Source organism: Lissotriton vulgaris, chromosome 6 (genome assembly GCF_964263255.1).
Source record: "Lissotriton vulgaris chromosome 6, aLisVul1.2, whole genome shotgun sequence".
Taxonomy (NCBI): domain Eukaryota; kingdom Metazoa; phylum Chordata; class Amphibia; order Caudata; family Salamandridae; genus Lissotriton; species Lissotriton vulgaris.
In genome coordinates this window covers 499,741,251-499,761,405 of record NC_141694.1, presented here as the reverse complement: position 1 = coordinate 499,761,405, position 20,155 = coordinate 499,741,251, and the positions used below count along the sequence as shown (strand labels likewise).

The following is a 20,155-nucleotide window of genomic DNA, read 5'->3' as shown; positions in this document are numbered from 1 at the left end:
TTTTTAAAAATGTTATTTTACATTGTATTTCACCTCTGCTGACACCCACGAGCATTTTCGCCGTATTTTCATTCTTTTCTGACCCTTTTTAGCCCATTAGGCTGCTGAGGGAGATGGGGGCTTGGAGGTGGCTGGCAAATTAGAGCGGCCATCTTGGGTTGGATTGGAGGCTGGTTGGTGCTCTAGACTCGGGGGAGCAAGTTAGTGACACGCGCTGTAGCGCATAAATTCGAGAAGTCCTTCCCTCCGCGCAGCAGACGCGTTAGCGGTCGCGCCGAAGGAGCGCCTAAGGAAAGCCCGTCTGTGCCCGTCCGTGCCAGGACGGGCCCAGGGGCCGGGAGGATGGAAGCGACTCCTGGTTTGGGAGCAGGTAGAATCACGTTTTGTAGAGACCAGCTATTGAGGTTCCGAGATGACCCCGCAGTTCCCTGTCCCCATGTGTTACTCCCCTTGGAGGTAATGATTCCCTGTCCTCTCTGTAAAGGTTTGCTGGGCCCGCAGGAACTGGGTACTTCGTTACTCCCTAAGCCCAAAAAATACTCTTTACTTCTCATTAATTGCCGTTCACTCCCAAAACATGCACATGAAATCCGCATGATATTGGAGGAGCTTGAGCCAGATGTCCTGTTCCTCACAGAAACGTGGTTAACCGAGGCCTCTGACCCAGACTTAGTCTGTGCCCTCCCCCCGGGTTTCATAATCTGTAGGAATGACCGGCAGATTGGGCAAGGAGGTGGGGTGGCAATTATGTATCGAAACTCTTTTAGGTGCCGTATCTCTGGGAGCCCGCTCGCTGACTGCGAGAGCCTCTCGTTTGTATTAACCTTTTCCTCCACATGTTCCCTTTCAGGGATTGTGGTGTACAGGCCTCCTGGAACACACACGAGTTTCTGCGACAATCTTCATGATAAAATCACCCATATGATCAGTAGCGCCCCCAATTTCTCAATCGTGGGAGATTTTAACATACATTTAGACGATCCATCTGCCCCTTCTTCGCAAGCTTTATTGGAAGGACTGGGGATGCTGCAACTCAAACAAATTGTAGCGGGACCTACCCATTTGGCAGGGCATCTAATTGATCATTTCTTTACTAATCTGGATGAGATTATTTGGGATGAGTCACTCTTTGTCCCTTGGTCAGACCATGACGCTGCTATCTTTCACTTGGACCCCGGCCGATGTCAGCCGTCCGACCACAACCTCTAAGAGATTGGGGCGTATTTGGTCGAGACTCCCCTTAGAGGAATGGCTATCCATATTAAATAAATCTCCCCCTCCCTTCTGTGCCGATCCTATCGCAGCGAATGAGGCGCTCAACAGGTGGCTAGAGACCTCTCTCGATCCCATCCTGCCTGTAAATGAGATTAATCATCGCACCGGCGGGAATAAACTGCCTTGGTACTCCACTGATCTGAAGGATCTTAAACGGAGCTGCAAGAGGGCGGAAAGAAAGTGGAGAAAGAACTTCTCCCTCGAGAATAAAAATGAGTATAGGATGGTTCTCAGGGATTATAAGAAGCACCTTAAAATGGCACAATCATCCTATTACCAAGGAAAAATTGCTGATGCCGCCAATTCACCCAGGGAAATTTTTAAAATCTTTAAATCTCTAGTTACTCCACCATGTCCGTCAATTGAGGTAAATGATCCCCAGAAACGGTGCACCGAATTGGCCCACTTCTTCGCCAAGAAGGTTGCCAACATATACTCAGCTTTTCCACCCCCACGTGTCACCGAGTCCACGATCCCTCCCTCTGGACCAACCTCCCTCACGAAACTCGAGTCCTTTCCGCCACTAGATCTACCTACGGCTGAAGGGCTCCTCAGGAACCTTAAATCTGGCTCCCCCTCTGACATTGCCCCTCCTTCAGTTTTAAAACAGGCCTCTGACATGGTTGTTCCTGTTACCAAGGATGTTATTAACTCCTCTCTGGCGGCAGGTGTAGTTCCCCCTCGGTGGAAGCAGGCCAGTGTCAAAGCTCTGCTAAATAAACCTAGCCTTGATCCAGAAGAACGGTCCAATTATAGACCTATCTCTCTCCTGCCAGGGGTTAGTAAAATTGCAGAGAAATATGTCAACCGCATACTATCAACATTTATTGAGGATGAGGGCGCCTTGCATGTCACCCAAACGGGTTTTAGAACGAGGCATGGAACTGAGACTGCTCTGGTCGCAGTAGTGGAGGAGGCAAGGAAAATTGTGCATGGAGGAGGCTGCGCTGCGGTGGTCCTTTTGGACCTCAGCGCAGCCTTCGATACTGTAAACCACACACTCCTTCTCCAGCGGTTGCGGGAGATTGGCATTGTGGGGACCGCCCTTAATTGGTTTCGGTCCTTCCTTGCTAACATATCCTTTGCAGTTTTTGAGGAGGAATCAGCATCCAAACAATTCCCACTGCATTACGGCGTTCCCCAGGGATCCTCATTGAGCCTGACCCTATTTAATACCTATATGAGGCCCCTGGCTAATGAGGTCCTTCCCTGGGGAATCCAATTGGTCACCTACGCCGACGATACGCAGTTGGTGGTTTCCCTGGCTAGGGCAGATGCTGTGGATTCCGGGGTCAATAACCTTTCCCCGTGTCTCACCAAGGTCCTCGATTGGATGGGCGCCTCTTTTCTGAAACTGAACGGTTCAAAAACAGAGATTATGATGCTGGGATATAAGGCCCCCATCAATCTTGAAGCTTGGTGGCTCATATGTTTGGGTCCGCCCCCTCCCCCGAAGGAGCAAATTAAAAGTCTGGGGGTGTGGCTTGATCCCACCTTTAGTTTTCAAGTTCAAGCCCGTAAGGTCGCCGCTACCTGTTACGGCCTTCTGAAGATCCTACGGAAGGTCCTGACCCTTCTTCCGTTCGAGGCAAGACGGATCCTGGTTCAGTCCTTGATCCTCTCGCGGCTTGACTATGCGAACGCGGTCTACTTGGGGGCACCATTAGGGACCATTAAATACTCCAGTCAGTCTAGAACTGCGCAGCCCGAATGCTTATGGATGTCCCTAAACACAGCTCGGCGAAGACGGCCATCCGGGCTCTACACTGGTTACCTGTTCAGGAAAGGATCCAGTTTAAGGCCTTGTGTATGGCCCATAAATCAATAATCAACAAGGGCCCTGCCATTCTGTGCCCTCTCCTGAGGCACCATCAAGGGCCCAGAGCTCTTAGATCCAACCACCGCAATTTGCTTTCTGTCCCGAGGATCAAGCGTTCTCGTACAGGGGGCCGACGTTTTGCAGTACAGGCAGCAAAAAAGTTGGAATCAGCTGCCCGATTACCTGCGGCTTGAGCCTAATCATTTACAGTTTAGAAAGCGGCTGAAGACCTTCCTGTTCTGCTGAGTGATTTGTCTGAGATGGGTCTAAAGCGCTGGGATGCCCCCGGGTAGCCAGCGCTATACAAATCTGTACTCATTCATTCATTCAGTTACATATAAGCCTCTCCTAAGCATGTTGACATCAGTTCCTTTCTTTATGCCTTTTATGTGAATACAGTCAACTCCTAACTTTTCCTTTTCAATTAATTAGTTATTTCTTGAAAGTTTGCTCTAGTATGCAATGATTAACAACATTATTTAGTTCTTATTGACATTCATACGGTTGGTATAGGGCTTTGACCTTATGTGTTAGACTATTCAAATTGTCATTAATACTCTGTTCTCCTTTTTTCCCCCCAGAAACAAAATCACTATCAAACATTTACAGTGATGGAATATGGCAAGTATTTACTGATTTACAATTTTTTTTAATGATTTCAAAATTCTAAAGACTGGCATTTGTGAAGCATTGAACTTCAATGTAGTTCCACGGAAAATTACAAATAAGTATGAAGTCATTGCTGGTTGACAATATTGTGTATTATAGTATTCTGTTATTCCATATCAATCAAACATTCGTGTAAAACTAGGTAAAACCATTTACAGTCAGACAAAAATAAACAATACAGCACAGGGTAAAGTGTGTAGACAGTCTTGAAAGTGGTCAGGCTCCTTGACCATAAATATTGTTTTTTAACAAGGAGTATATGCTGATTATTTTTGCTTGCTTGGTGAAGGTCTTACATGGATTCTCATATATTTCATCTGCATTACAAAGAACTTCTATAGTAATCTAACTGTAAAATCACCATATGGGAGGTAAATGGAAGTGAGAGGGGTTCTTTCTACATAGATGAAAAGGACTGCTCAAAATATATTTGTCCTCTGAAGATTTACATCTATTGGAGGCCCTGAAAAGATGGAGGGTAATAAGGACACTGAACCCACAAACAAGAAGGTGGAAGGGAGACACGGGCATGGACACTAGGGGAGTGGTAGGATTGGTCAGAGCCACGCATGCCGTTTCCCCAAAATCTCAACCACGCATAAGCCTCAACCATGCATATGCCTTAACCACACACAAGTGTGATTAAGGCAGTGCCTGGTATAAATGCGGAGATGGGCCATCCCAGGAGCAGAAAGGAACGGGTGAGGTTGTGATGAGGTAAGTGGGGCTGAGTTTCCTTGGGGGTGAGGGTAGTTTTTAGGGCTTGGGGGTTCAGGGTAGTGTTTAGGGCTCAGTGGGGTCAGGATAGTGTTTAGTGCTTGGGGTGTCGGGGTTAGTGTTCAGGGCTCAGAGGGGGTCAGGTAGTGTTTAGGGCTCGAGGGTTGGGGTAGTGATTAGGGCTCAGGGTGGGGAGGTTGGGGTGTGATATTTTCCATGCATCCCTTTACAAGTCATGCCTTTCACTCAAAAATGCATGGTAATGGCATGCATGGTAAAGGCATGCTTTGTAAAAGCAAGCTTGGTAAAGGAATGCGTTGTTATACACATTTGTTGTTGGGGCCCCTTAGCAGAGGCTCACGTGGTTTAGCCATGCGTGCCTCTGTTATACAACCACATTGAAAAGCATGTTAGAGATTTCTCTTTGACCTTAACTAGGTGTGCAAGTGTGATTTCAAGGATGACCAAAACACCCAACCTCTACCTTTCCGGGCACTAGGGCCCTGAGTAGTATTCCGTTTGCTGCACCCACACAGCAAGGGGCCACTGGACTTGGCTCATTGCTATTTAGAGTATATTATTTTCAAACAATTGTACAGCATTGTGTGGAATAATATTCCCCTACATGGAGCATGTCCAGTGGATATTTATCTCCTTTAGGAGTACTGTCTGCTCACCGTGGATGGTTGAAATGTATACATTCTTTCCTCTGCATCCAAACCTAGAATTAGTTTATGAAGTCAGAAGAATCATCAATCTGAAGAGAAGTGTGTTGTGGTCAATAGCAGTCCAGTGTCTCACTGCTGTTCACTGTGCACATTCTTCCATTGGCACATATGCTATACCATCATCCGGTCCAATTCCAAATATATTGTGACTGCGCAAATTCACCCAGAACGCAGATAAACATTCAGAAATTATAGCATCTATCGCTGTAATAAAGAAAAACACTTTATTTGCCTGAACGGAACGAAAGCACAAATTCTGATACAAGAAGCATGAGACCACAATATACATTTTTTCACGGCTACAGTCCCACCTGATTACAGTAGAAAGAAGCATTGGTATAGCTAATAGGTCTCGCTTTCGGGACCTTGTCAGTGTTTAGCCAGAGCTATTGGCTTGGTCAATTTCTTTGAACTATACTGTAGAGCATTGTGACTGCTGTGCAGCCTGTTAAAGAATTATAATAAAAAAGGTGTTATAAGCATTTTTGTTACCTTATATTTAACCTTGAAGACATTATGTACAACTGAACAACCCTATTAAAGCAAGCATTGGTAAATGAATTAGGTTTCGCCTATGTGATTAAAAATGAGCTTCTTGTAAGTTGTAGCTTGCTGAGTACTTGAACAATGTAAGTTACAGAGAGTCTGTTAAAGTGTTATGCCTTGTTTATGTACAAAAAGGCAATATATTGTGCTGTTACTAGTGGTATAGTGCAAATATGTAATAGCAAACATTTGAAAAATTAAATGAAAGAGGGAAACAATAGAATTAATTGATGTAATAGCAATATTATGCGTTTAGAGGAATTTTGACAACTTTTGGTCCTGGTGTTACTGCTTCTGTTGCACCATTCAAATCATGCCTGCAAAAAAACTGCATTTGTGGCTGCCTGCTTAGTAGTAAAATATAGCAATATTTGATGTTTAACAGAGTCTTGACAACTTTTTGCCCCGGTGCCACTGCACCTCCTGCACCATTCAAATCATGACTATATTGCCTGTAAAGTAACTGCACTTGTTACTGCCTGTTTAGGAGTAAAATATTGCAATATTTGGTACTTAGAGGGGATCCTAGAGCTTTGAGCCCCGGTGCCATTGCACCTGCTGCACCAGTGAAATCATGACCCTATTGCATGCTAGATAAATAAACTTGTGACTGCCTTATTTTGTAGTAAAATTTAGCAACATTCTGGGTTTGGTGGGGTCCATAGAGCTTTTGGCCCCAGTGCCACTGCCCCTGCTGCACCATTCAAATCAAGTACCTTTAAACTGCAAGGTAACTGCAGTTGTGACTGCATTCTTAGTAGTCTATTATAGCACTATTATGTGTTTAGGGGAGCTCTGACAACTTCCATCAACATGAAAACAGTTTTTACAGTTAAGTTTGTACACTTGAAACCTTTTTTGTAACTCAGCTGTGATGTTACACCTATAGTGCCGGCTATTTAAAGGAACAATCCCACATCTGCGCAGCTAACACAGGTTTTCCACATGCACATTTGGGGCAAAACCTGCATCATGGGCTGTACATGCTACCCAAAGACAAACGTCCTCAGCTCCTATACTCCTAGCGAGTGGCAGCTTTAAACTTATATTTTTACAAAAAACAATTTATGCTAACGTCCATTCAGAAATAGCTAAGGATGTAATTCTCGCCATCTATAGAACATCAAATGAAATAGAAACCAATGAACACATTTCATTTAATGGAACATAAAATGCCAAAAGCCCTTTGTAATAGTAGCACACTTTTTCATTAACTTTTAACCAAACACTTCTATTAGCTAATCCCTTCAATCCAGTTGGTTGAACCGTTCTCTCTTTGACCAGAAAATGCAGTTGTCTTACACCTTATTTTCTCAAGGAAGAGGTGAGCAATTGACCCACTCTAGAGCATTGCCTAACAAAGTGTGGTATTTTATTTTGATCCAATTGGAACTGGAGTGTGCTGCTTTGAAAAGAGTTGTGAGAGAAAGCTGAACAGGATTGAAAAGAGAGTAGATAAATTCCCATCTTCCTGGTAAAGGACTGCGGCATGGATCCTTTATTTCTACTGGAATCTGTGGACTTGAAGATTTTACGGAGGGCTACAGAAACTAGCTGCATTCTGACCTTCAGTTACAAAGGTGTTCACATCATGACTATAGTGACCCTGCTTGTTACAGAAATGTTCTCCGAAGGCTAGAAAAATGTGGAAGATTCTAGGTAGAGCGACAGCTGCATCTGCTTGGAAGAAAATGAAAACAACCCATGGTGATTGAACTTTTAGCTCCACTTCTGGCAAATGGAAGTGGCAAAAGGCTGTTTTTCTTGGTATTTCTTAGATGTATATGTCCTTTGTGTCAATGAAACCTCGCCTCATAGAGTAGGGGCACTTGAAGCAAAACCGGGGAAGATGTTTGAAACTTTTTAGAAAATATGGAACTTTGGGCCAGATGTAGGTCGCCAATTACCGGTCGGTAACGGCCTAATTCGGCCGTTACCGACCGGTATTTGGATTTTGAGATGTAGGGCCCTTCATTTTACAGAATCGGTAAATTTACCGATTCTGTAAAATACCGAATCAGTAATTTTACCGAATTCGGTAAATCAAGATGTAGGTGGCACTCCACAGAGTGCCACAGGCCCTTAAGAGTCGGTATTTTACCACCCAATCCTATTGGGTGGTAAAATACCGAATCCAGGTGTGCATGCACATCTGTGCATGCACACCTGTGCCATGTGACACACAGACATGCCCTTAGGGCATGTATATGTGCCACATGGCACACAAGCCTGCACTTGGGGTGCTAGAGGGTGTCAAAGTGACACCCCCTGCACCCTTGCTAGATTCTGTATTTACCGATTCGGTAAATACCGAATCGGTATTTCCCTTTGATTCCTATGGGCTCCAAAGCCCATAGGAATCAATGGGGAATACCGATTCGGTATTTACCGAATCTGTAAATACCGAATGTTACAGAATCGGTAATTCAAAATAATAATTTATCTACATCTCCCTCCTTCTAATTTACCGATTCATAAATACCGAATCGGTATGATTCGGTATTTAAGAGTCGGTAAATTAGATTTACCTACATCTGGCCCTTTGAGAATTCTTATCTCGGGTGACAGTAACAAGATGCCAAACTTACCAGAAGAAAATGTATCTGCAGAGGATATATTTTTAATGATTTCGTTTTTTTGCATATTTTCAACACAATGTAGAAGCTATCACAGGTCAGTCTTGTGGAGCCTGGTCAACCTTGACTACCATCCTTACCGACTAATGATTTTCGACCTCCAGATTAGTTTCCAAATGTAAAGGTATAACCTTCTATTGGAATGAACCACTGATCCTTTGCTGACCTCACCGAAACAGGAGTCAGGTGGAATGAGTGTGATAGCTCTGTTCCTCCATAAAACATGAATGCACAGACCCAATAGCCAGTATTCAACCTCTCCCTCAATATCATCAGTCAGCCATGGACGCTGTCTATGGCCTAGCCAACCACACCGGAATGGCTTGTTTTTGCTCTATTCTATACATTTCCATCATTTTTGTAACATTTCATTATTTCAAAACTGCCTTATTTTTAAGGAAATTCGTTTGGAGCGTGAAGCTTGGTTCCTTAGGTCGCTCAAAGGTCAATCAATGCATATGAGGAGATGAACTGGTGTAAAGCCCCCCTACGTCTATATTTGCCCCAGAAAACTCCACTAGAATGTGGGGCCTAAATCTGAGACAAAGAATCTCTATTAAGTCATAGCGTCATGTCACTACACACGTTAAAGGTTGGGATTCAAAGGTGGAGCTCAGTCAACAAAAAAACTAAGGTCCTCGTATTGTCCATGTTCAGGCCATAGACAGCACAGATGTTAAAGCAAATTCTGTCCTTTGGATAGTCCACAGGAGCAATCAACCCCCCCCCCAGCCGTATCCACCCTTTGGCCTTACACTCCCTATTTACCATCCCAAGCCAGTAACTCAACACCCCTCTGTGCAGATATAAAACATGAAGTGGACAGTACTCTATAGCCCAGGTCCTTTAGCAGCAAACCTTCTGCCTGGGCAAGGTGGTCTCCTGGAGACAGATAATTTGTGGCTTGAGTGTGTTCAACTCCTCCCTTACCATCTTCTGCTTGTGTGGTGACTTCATTCCTTTTTTTTTTTTTTTACTTTTTATTGTTAACAGGCTGAGAAGGAAGAAATACATTAAATCATTAATACGTATGTTAACGGACATGAATATATGATACGATAAAGCAAATAGGACATGAGATAAGAAAGGAAAAATACAAAAGAAAATAGAATAATAAATTAATTCACTAATACAAATTTAAAAGTTATAACAGTTTCTTTCAATAATCGTACAAAATATGTTGTCCTAGAGACGCTGATGATCAATTCATTAAAGCATAATATTTGCCTATACCCAATAAAGAAATAGAGCATCATCGTTCCACAAAAGTTCCCAATTTTTTTCATGTTTACTCAATGTGCGTGTTCCCCTAATATTTGCTAAGGCTAATTCCATTGAATGAATCTCAGTTACAAGTGCCCACCAGTCCCAGACCGTGGGTGATTCGGAGCAGGTCCAGGCTCTGGCCAAAGTTAACTTGGCACAAGACATAAGTATTGTAACCAAGGCTGCATGTGGGGAAAAAGACGGGATAGGTGTCTAACAAAACAGAAGCAGCCGTGAGTGTAGGCAGCTGGATCTGCTTCATTTTCAAAACCTTCTGAATATCGCACCAGAATACCTTAAGATTAGGACAGGAAAACAGCATGTGTGCCAAATCGGCTGCGTCGGCGAAGCATTTGGGGCATTTTGTGCGATCGCTGTAGGAAGTATTAGAAGACCATTTGGAAATTCTTTCAGGGGTTTAGTATAACATGCAGGTTGTTCTAAATTGTTGGAGCCTTAGACTAGATGACCGTACTCGCTTATTGGTGACTTCATTCCATTAAGGTTCCACAACAGAATATGCAATTGCTGGCCAGGACACCTGCTATCGCCAGTCACCATTATTGATACTCAGACTCTGCGAGATACCCCTCATCCATAGCTTTTGCTGCAATCACACCCCATGAAGAAATTGCTAGGTACTGATAAACACCTTTGTTCCCCTGCACTCCAGGTTACTCAATCTAGAATTTTCATTGCTTCCACCCAAAACATTGTGTCTTCACAACCCAACCCAAGTTAATGCCTCCTGGAAACCCCAACTTCCGCCACCTTACACTCCTGGTGGCTCCCATGATGGTGACCCAACCCTACTCCTCTGAGCAATGCCCTAAAAAGAAAAGAGCCAACACTCTCTCTCCCCCTATGCCCCCGGGCAAGCATAAAACTATGCTCCCTAGCACAGGTCAACCTTGGTCTAGACCCCCCCCCCCAATGCACTAAGATGTAGCTGCCAGCCAAAAAAGCTATAAGAAATGAAAAAAGATAAGAGTACGAAAAACCCCTGTAAAACTATAAAGCATGAGAAAAAAAGAGGATGTTAGCATAGAAACAACAAAAAAGGAGAAACACAGGGGAAGAGACAGTTACTGTTGCCCTCTTACCCCTCCCCTCAGCCCCCGAAGAAGAAATCCAAACATCAAAGACCCACTCCCCCTCCTTCAAAGGTCAAGTCAGTAACCAGTGAAAACCCTCCCAACGAGAGACCCTTCTACTAAAGGGGAAAGGGGGAGCCACAATAAATGGAAAAAGCTTAAATCACAGCCTAAGCGGCTTAGTTGATGTTCTGCCACTTTGAACCTTCATGACAAATAAAAAAGTCTTGCCCTCTATTCGGATACGCAGGGTAACGGATTCCAGAAGAGACAGTGGCCCCCAACTTCAAGAGTGCCGCGCCTCAAATCGGAGCGGACAAAAAAGTCAACCCCGCAGGTTTAGGCAGGCGTCTTCAGAGTAGCAGCGCCGGATCACCGGTGGTCCATCGCTGGAACGAAGCAGAAAGTTGTAATCCGGCGGTCGGACCACTGCCACTGCGAGTCTGGCTGTCCATGGACCGCCAGACTCTTAATCAGCCCCTAAGTTCTCTCCCTCACACTTTTAGAACCCGTTTTCATACATTTGCCATGGTTACACAAAGTTTCGCCCTTCATAAAATATTATGGGCAAGTATATCATAGATATTAATGACATGTACATATTGCTGGAGAATGGTGTTATACATAAAATCGAATAAGAAAAATGTAGTACCTGAAAACCTACAAAGATGTAAGGGGTGTGAAGCAAGAAATTTGTCATTGATAAATGAGAAAGACTTCTGACCAAAGGATTTTAAAATGTCAATATAAATTAATAGATCTGCAGAGTAGAAAGACTTTTATATAAAATATTTCAATATACCACAGTGACCTAGCCCAGTACAAAATATGAAAAGTACCTCTCTACCACACCTAGTAGTTTATTTGCATTACATCTAATACCTGACGTTCTAGGAAGGAAGTGTATATCCCCCCAATCCATGTACTATCTTCAAATAATTATTCTCCTTTCTGAGTTAAAATTGTTTTGCTTGTTTTCATGCTGTCGTTTTTCACAGTTTTCACAGATGGTGTTCACCTTAATTACTCTGTGCATCTTTACTTTATTTCTGTTTCAAGCAATCATTTTTTTCCTGCCCATATTTTGTAACAACGTTGAACAATGATTTAGCTACAAAATGTTAAATGAACATAACTATATTTTTAAATGCGAAATGTATATATATTTTCATTTCTGTTTGATCTTTTTCAGTGTTGCCAAAGTTTGAAGTTATTTTAGCAACATCCTCTCATCTTTCGGTGAACAAACGTGAATTAACGGGGACCATCACTGCAAAGTAAATATTTAATTGGCAAAGTAAATGCTCTCGTATTTTTAGTCTAATGTGTACATGAAAGTAAATTCGTCTTTGTGCACACCTAACATTAGTGTCAATGTGTGCGTCTGTAGTTTGGGGGCACACACATTCCTTACTGGATTAAAACAAATTCCTCATGGTTAAATTGTAACATTATGGTGACGTTACAAAACCTAGAAACCACTGAAATGGTGAGCAGTGGCGAGCCCTGAACCCAGAGAAATTGAGTCTCCCCGCTTCTGACAGTTTTTAGCGGGCTCTTGGTACCACAAGCTTTCCTTCTAGCCATGCCCTGATCCCAACCCCCATTTCCCTTTGGCCATGTGCAGAAGGGTATGCAAAGATGTATTGCACACAGCCATCATACGAACATAACTTCGCGAGATCTTTCTGTTTTATCTTAAATAGGTTATGTTCTGCTTTCTTATTTTTTGGCAGTTTTTTAACCTGTTTTTGGTTCTTAAACGCAGCATGCTAATGTAACCTTTTATGCAAATAGAAAACACGTTTCACAGTTCTGGGATGTCACCTAAATCCCAGGGTTAAGAAGTGTTGCCTTTCCCCTTATGTGGCCTCGAAGAACAGTCAAGATTTGTAAATGGTTGTTGAACTCCTTACACTGACTAATGGTGGCCAGTGCAAAATCTTTGTCACGAAAATCAGGTTGTGTCGGGTCTCAAACCCCTTCTAAAACTACATGTTCAACTATGCCCAAACATATTGGTGCATTTTTGTATTTTATAATATTTCTTTATTGCATTTTCATGGATAGAACATCACCATAAAAAAACTAAGAGTTTTCACCGTAACATAAAACGTTACATGGCATGCATCGAGAAACAGTGGCACACAACTCACATATCGGCATGGCCTGACTATACCAATAAACGTCAACTAGGTTGCCCTGCAAGAGTCCAGGTACCTTTGGGGGTCGTGAAAGGCATCCAGACATATTATCGATAATACAACCTCAGCAAAGAACTTTTGCAGTTGGAGCAACATCACTGTTGCCGGGGGACCATACCAATTTGACAATGGCCCTGGGCTTGCGTCAGAGTGGTGGAAAGGGAGGGGGTGACTAGGGGTCCCAAAGGCTTCACCAATAACTGGATGCTCTACCCTCTGCCTAGGACTGGCCCCCAGCATCTGGGGCACCATGTCTGTTCTGTAGCTTTAGTACATACTTATGCCACAACGTGGCAGCGCCAATCTCGTTCGCCTCGCCTGTGAACATCCTGGTACATGACATCATCCTCCGCCACTGCCCATTTGTGGCCGACTTCCAAGACATTGTTATCTGGCGTTTAAATCAAATCATGTCTAAATCCACGAACTTCATGAAATGCCTTTTTGTGTCCTAACAGTTACCCCCAATAAACACAGTTAGAGGCCAACGGTGTCCCAACTACTTGAGATATAACCTCCATTACTTTCACGCACATCTGTGCTAGCACCAGGCACCCCCACACTATGTGGAGAAACGTTGTGTCAGGGTTTCTGCAGCACAGGCATTCAGTAGACAAGCGTTGGAACATCTTATGCACTTGGTGAGGTAGGCCCTGTGTAGGTAGTTAAATTGAATGAACTCCAGGCTGGTATTGCGCCACAATCACTTAACATACCCAAGTGCCACCTCTCACTGCTTGGTGGAGAAAACTACTCCCATATCCTCCTCCCATTTAGTCTTACTGTGCAAGGGCTGTGTATTAGGTGCATTTGACAGTGCCCCATATAACATGGTTACAGCTTTTCTGTCCATCCCGTGGGTAAGGACACATTGGAGCTCCTCATGATTTACTGGTTCCTGCTACCCCATCCTCCAAGTGTCACGCTCCTCCAAATAAACATATTATGTGCCAGAGAAAGGCCCGCTCCCAGGCCCTGAGAAGTCTTCAAGTCAGGGAAGGGACTGAGAACCCCTCTGCATATAGGTCTTCCACCCTGCTAAGCTTGGTCTCCCGTAATGGTGTGGGGTCATGTGTTGCTAACAGGGTTCTTACACTTGGTACACTCCAGAGTCACTACTGCGGGATTACAGTGCCCAGTGGGGCCGGGATTGAATATATCTGTTCCCGAAGAGTCTTCCTACGCACGCTAACCCAAGTCCTCGCTGTGTGCTGTGCCTATCCAGCAACCAATCCAATATCTTAGTTCCCCGCAGCTAGCCTCAAATAGCCTTACTCTCAGCCATCGTATTGTCAGCCAACCATTTCATTGGCCAATGCAGTTGGGCCGCAGCATAATCAAGTTCAAGGTCCTGCACACCCAGAATCTGTGCCGTCAAGGGACTCTGGTGCATGGCTGTTGAAACTCTTTGACAACCCTCCTCCCCAAACCAGTTCCGACAAGAGACCCCGTAACTCTTGAACACATTGGCACTATTGTTAGGGCCATGAATAGGTACAGGAAACGAGACAGAACCAGAAGGCCAGGGAATGGCATGCCGCTGTCCAAATGATAGACACTGACCCCAAGGTAGCAAACTTTTTCCATACTCCAGGGTAGATGCTCGGTCTGCAACCCCGCCCATTCTGTTTGTTCTACAAGGGAAACAAGCAAGATTTATCTCAATTGATCTTGAGGCCAGTGATTTTCCCAAATTGCTCCAGTAGTTTGAACAAACCCAGTATTAAATGTCGGTGATTTCTGATGTATATATGGGCGTCAACTGTGTACAGGGATATTATATGCCAATCTATCACCATGTGCACACCCCAATCTGGACCTCTTGTCCTCAGCAGGCATACTGGTGGTTCCATCGCTAGGGCAAATATAATGGGTGATATGGAGCAACCCTGTCCAGTGCCCCGTACTATTGCGAACTTACACGAGAGCTGGTGACCCGTCTTTACTCTGTATTGTGGGGGCCATGTACAGCAATTTGATCCAGCCCAGGAACTCAGGACCTAGCCCCTAGCTTTCCAGCACCAACAGGAGATAGGCCCATCCTAGAGTATCAAAAGCAAATATAGTAGTGGATGTGCACAAAGGAGTAACACTTCAAATGCCACATAATACTTTCTATATTGCAGATGTCTCAAAAGGTTCTGAACTTATTCACACCAAACCACAATGAAATGCTAATCAAGTAATATGCTACCCATAGTCCAAATTTAATGTAATTCAGCTCAAATCCCAGTGTTATTTGGTACAGATTGACCTCCCCAAATCATTATGTCCCCCATTGACTGATCTGAATTTAACTTGACAAGGTAAAACCAGCTTTAAACAGAATGAATTTCGAAATTGTTAGAATAGGTAATTGAAGCTGGACATGCCCGATCTCACTGTTTCAATAGTTCCGCCTTAGAGACTCAGGTCCTAATGTAGTCCAGAAAAATCATCTAACCAAGTAAGATGCAAATCATTAAACTTCATCTGGTTTTTAAAAGACAATGTAGAATTCCCACTGTTAATGCCGAGACTCCACTGAGATATTGCAAATTTCTCTCTCCTCGCATGTTAAAGCTATTATAAGTAAATTGGCAGATTCGTCCATTTTTAAGGTAGGAATTTTGTATTATTGTGCTACATTAAAATCTCCCCCAGCCTTGTTTTCAGGAAAAAACTTTGTGGATATTGATTCTTAATGGAATCAAGTCAGAAAAATGTTTAGGGAACATAAAATAAAAACAACTTTGAGTTATTTGTATAAAGGACTGTACTTGGATTCGGGATTAGAAGAGAATGTTGAGAAGATATGGGGGAAATGGCAAAGGAATTTTGGAGTAAATTATAATGAAAAGCAGTAAAAAAGGTATTTCAATGTCAGTTGTTCAAGGCTTAGAGGGCCAATTTTCATCCTATTGCCTTCTTTAAAGGTGGGATGCTGTATTTTACACCTCATTTTATAAACAAAAGTTGCAGTATCAATAAACTGCCCGAAATGTGATCAGGAAGGGACCACATGTTCTTGTCCTGTCATGTATAGAGTCGTTTTGGAGAGGGATGTTCCAGTTAGTAGGAAATAGAATTGGATTGAAAATGACCCCCTGTTAAGGATGGCGCTTATCAGATTAGCAGATGTTGAGAGAACAGTGCTCTTTATATTTATAGCCATGCTTTTGGCTCTCTCTCTGATTACTTCTTATTGGAAATGTTCCAATGCCCCAGGAGCGGTGACTGGGAAGGTAAAATGCAGAAGGTTAGTCAGAGGGAATCATGGTATCATGCCAAAGTCAATTGCATGCCTCAGTACTTTTGGAAATGAAAATCCTGGACATGGGAGTAGCAGAGATCATGCTGTTTGGAATTTAAGGGAGAGAAGGGAAGGGCAAAAAGCAATGTCACTTTATTGATTCTAAAGCACTTGGACGAAATTAACTATCAAGATATATATAAGTATCTCAGGATATGGGATGAACGGTCACCTTAAGCTCTATATATGAGAGATAGAAATAAGAGAAACTCTGGTGGTGTCTTCCAGGGAACGTATAAGTATTTAAAAAGAGTCTAATGTGGGGCATGGTCACTATTAGAGCTAGGATCTGAATTTGTCGCTTTTTGCACTATGATGTTGACTCGGATGAACAAGGGAGATTTGTACAGACATTATATTGGTTTGAATGTATGGGGGTTTAGAGAATTGTATTATAATAAATTGATTGGGATTGAAATTGGGTTATAGCAATTGCCTTTCAGTTCATGAGTTGGTATTGTATCTTGTAATGAATGAGCCTTCCCTGGGAATAATGTATTAAAATCAATAAAAACAAATTAAAAAAGACCCATCTCAATAGGCAAGTACTGTTTGGCCCAGTGGTTTACAACTTCAACCACCGCCAAGTTCTTCATTTTACCAGCATTCTGTTTCATCCAGTGATCATTTATATACTCTACAACTTGCTCCAGTCAAAGATGGAACGATGTAGCCTTTGTAACCTCATGAATTAAGTGTTGTGGGCATGGTGAGATGGTCACATATATATTAAAGTGGAGAAATGAGTCCAATGCATGCACAGAATTCATTTGTGATTACTTGCAAAAGCACGATCTCCCAGATTTTTTGGGATTCACACATACTATCAAACATTTGAATCTTGTATCACTTACCAAACTTACACCTCTCTTTTTAACTCTCTGTTATGTCAAGTCTGTGACCGATATTTATAATAATAATAATAAAGGATTTTATAAAGCGCCTGGTGACGCCATCTCGGCGTGTCCCCGCGCTACATCAGCTACATACTAGCGCACTTAACCTACCTCCAACTTGGCTCTGATCCTCTAAATGTCCTATTTGTTTAGGAGTGGTTTGTCTTTAACAGAGTGTAACTGGAAGTTAAGTAGAAACCAGTTGTGTTCTACCTTGATATAATGCTGTTGTTAAGAAGTCCAATAACTCATTTAAATTAGTTCAAAATAAATTTTTAATGAGAGAACCTGCAGCTGTTAATCTTTCAATAGAATACCTGGTTTGGTTAGTAAAAAAAATCACAGTTTTGAAAAGAGAATAACATAAATATAAGAAACCCTCTTACTTGGTCATTTATTATATTTGATTAGAGCCACAAATATGAGAATACTTTTTTTGAAAAGTAAGCAATAGTTCACTCTGCAGATGAAAATTTATTTAGTAAATGATGTTCAGCTCCTTACATTAAAGAGAAGGGTTGTGGAAAGTAATTAGTTATTGGTTCTAAAGAGGGTGATTAGTAGATTACTGTACTGTGAATTGACGCTGTTGGCGTAGGGTCAGTCCAACCATATCACCTGACTCAACTAACACATTGAAGGACTGAGAGGGATATTTTTTTTTAAAGTAATTATCCAGCTTTATTGGACTATCTCTAACTAAATTCCCATAAAATTCTCTTCAAAAGTGAGTGAGAAAATAATTGGTTTGGGCTTAGCAATAATACACTCACATATATAATTACCTGTAGGATCTTCTGTAGACTCCCCTTTTTAAACATGTATTTCTTGTATGGCACCTACCATAGGTAATAAAAACCATAGCATACAATAAAACAATATAATCATTAAAAGTGATGCAGCCAATATTGTGATTTTATATTAAAAGAAGAGGTGCTTATGCTATCATCTTTGTGGAAAATGAACAGTGTTCACTGTTCTTCAATTTGTGTTCAGCCTGTTTTAAACTGTGGTAAAACAACTATTCAAAATGATATCAATTGGATTAAAATGCTGAATTTAGACCAGGCCTTCAGGAGGGGCTGAATCATCACTATCATATATAAATAGGATTATGCCTGTTCCTCTTCTGCAGCCACTGACATTCTAGAAGCAGAAGGACATGAAATGTTTCTCTTTCTGAATGCACAGTTGGTAGGGTTCATCCAGCAAGGTCCGTCCTGAATTCACTTAATGAAACTATTTCTCAAGCTTCTTTACATTTTATCCACTGTATTGTTCTCGGTCATTTCAATATTAACTGGGACATATTTTCTGAAACAGTCACTGGCGCTCTAAAACACATCATGTCCACGCTAGGGCTTTCTCAATGGATGATGAAAGGCACTCATTGTGCGGTTCATTAAATTGACCTAGTGTTCTCCAACCTTAATTTATCAATGCTGGACCCCACTCCCTTGGTCTGGAAGGATCATCATTTAGTCCAGTTTAATTGGACTTCTTCCCATCAAGGTCCCTCAAGCAATTGTGAAACTCCTCACCATAAAAGACCTTTCTCATAACAACCTACAGTTCACTATGATAAACAAAATACCACCTCTTCTGGGCTTCATTGATTCTGATATGCATGAAAATGAATGCTGACTGAGTTCTTCAGGGGAGAAAGGTGCTCCTCTCCCAACTCTTGTGTCAAGCAGGAAAAACATCTCTAGTCCCTGGATCAGTGAGGCCCCTCTACATGAGAAAAAAATATGCAAAAGAATAGAAAGGGCATTGAGGAAAAAACTAGAGTTCAGAATCCAAAGAACTGAATAAAAAGGCTTTGAAGAAATATGTAGGCATGATAACCTCCACAAAGAGAGAGTACTACGAAGGCTGGATAGAAAGGACAGGGGATTAATCTAAAGAAACGTTTAAGATTGCATAGGACTTTGCCGACCTGGCTGCCTACCCTAGTAGTAAGGCTCCATCGGTTGAGTGGTGCAAGCAACTTAGTGCATTTTTTCACATACAAATTCTGTACAAAAATTCTGTACATCAAGAAGAGTCTATCGGCCACCTTGACTGCAGAAGTGGATGATGGTGACATTAATCTGCATTCCACTACCACATCTTGCTGTCTGCTTGAGTTAACACAATCTCCTTAGAAGATTCTAGATGTGCTATTCTAAATCTTAAGTCTCGTTTCTATGATGATCTGTGCCCCCCCCCATCTATTTTGGTGTTGGGAGTTGATGTCATCAACCTAATCATGAATACGCTGCTGAATACATCGTTAGTCACTGCTACTGTGCCTTCCTGCTAGAAGAGGGCTAAAATTGTCCCTCTTGTGATCTTGATTTTCCAGGCTACTATAGGCCCATTTCCATTCTACATGAGCCTTCGAAGATAGTGGAAAAATGTGTGAACCGTCAGCTTTTTAACTACTTCGAGACCATCAGGCTACTTCATCCTAGCCAATCAGGCTTTAGGCCAAGGTACAGTACTGACACTGCCTTGTTGGAGGTCTCTGAACTGATTAAAAGCACTATAGATGCAGGCAGTAGGGCAGTCCTGTTATTGCTGGACCTTTCGGCTGCTTTCAACAAGGTTTCACTTGCCAGATTGCTATCATGCTTTCAGGAGGCTTGTAATGGGTGGTAATAAGGGTCTGTCAAGCAAAGTGGAAACCCACAATGGGTTGAACCAGGGGTGTCTTTTAGCCTCTCTCCTCTTTTCCTTGTACATCAATGATCTCCCGAGTCGGGTTGGGCTCTGTAGAGGTGATTGCCAAAACAAGTCCTGTGGAATTGAGCTGTCTGCTTTATGCAGACAATGCCATCCTACTGGTTTTAATTCCAATAGGTTTGCATAGATGACCTAATGAGCTTGGTCAGTATTCTGATGATAACTTCCTAAAAATAAATATTTTACACAGTAAAATCATGGTTTTAAGGTCTCGGGATGTAGGATCAGGAAAAATATTAATAGTTTTTTAGGTAAAAATAAACTTCAGGTTGTGATGCAATACACA

The 20,155-nt window shown here is 42.5% G+C and overlaps 1 protein-coding gene across 1 annotated transcript in view; it reads left to right on the top strand.

Moving 5' to 3' along the window:
* Positions 1 to 20,155, top strand: part of LOC147707490 (CD109 antigen-like) — a 911,073-nt gene that overhangs the window by 292,798 nt on the left and 598,120 nt on the right. The window contains exons 6-7 of the mRNA XM_086926507.1: positions 3,676 to 3,715; positions 11,943 to 12,027. Of these exons, the coding sequence (XP_086782633.1) occupies positions 3,676 to 3,715; positions 11,943 to 12,027 (125 nt within the window). The remainder of the gene's footprint in view (positions 1 to 3,675; positions 3,716 to 11,942; positions 12,028 to 20,155) is intronic.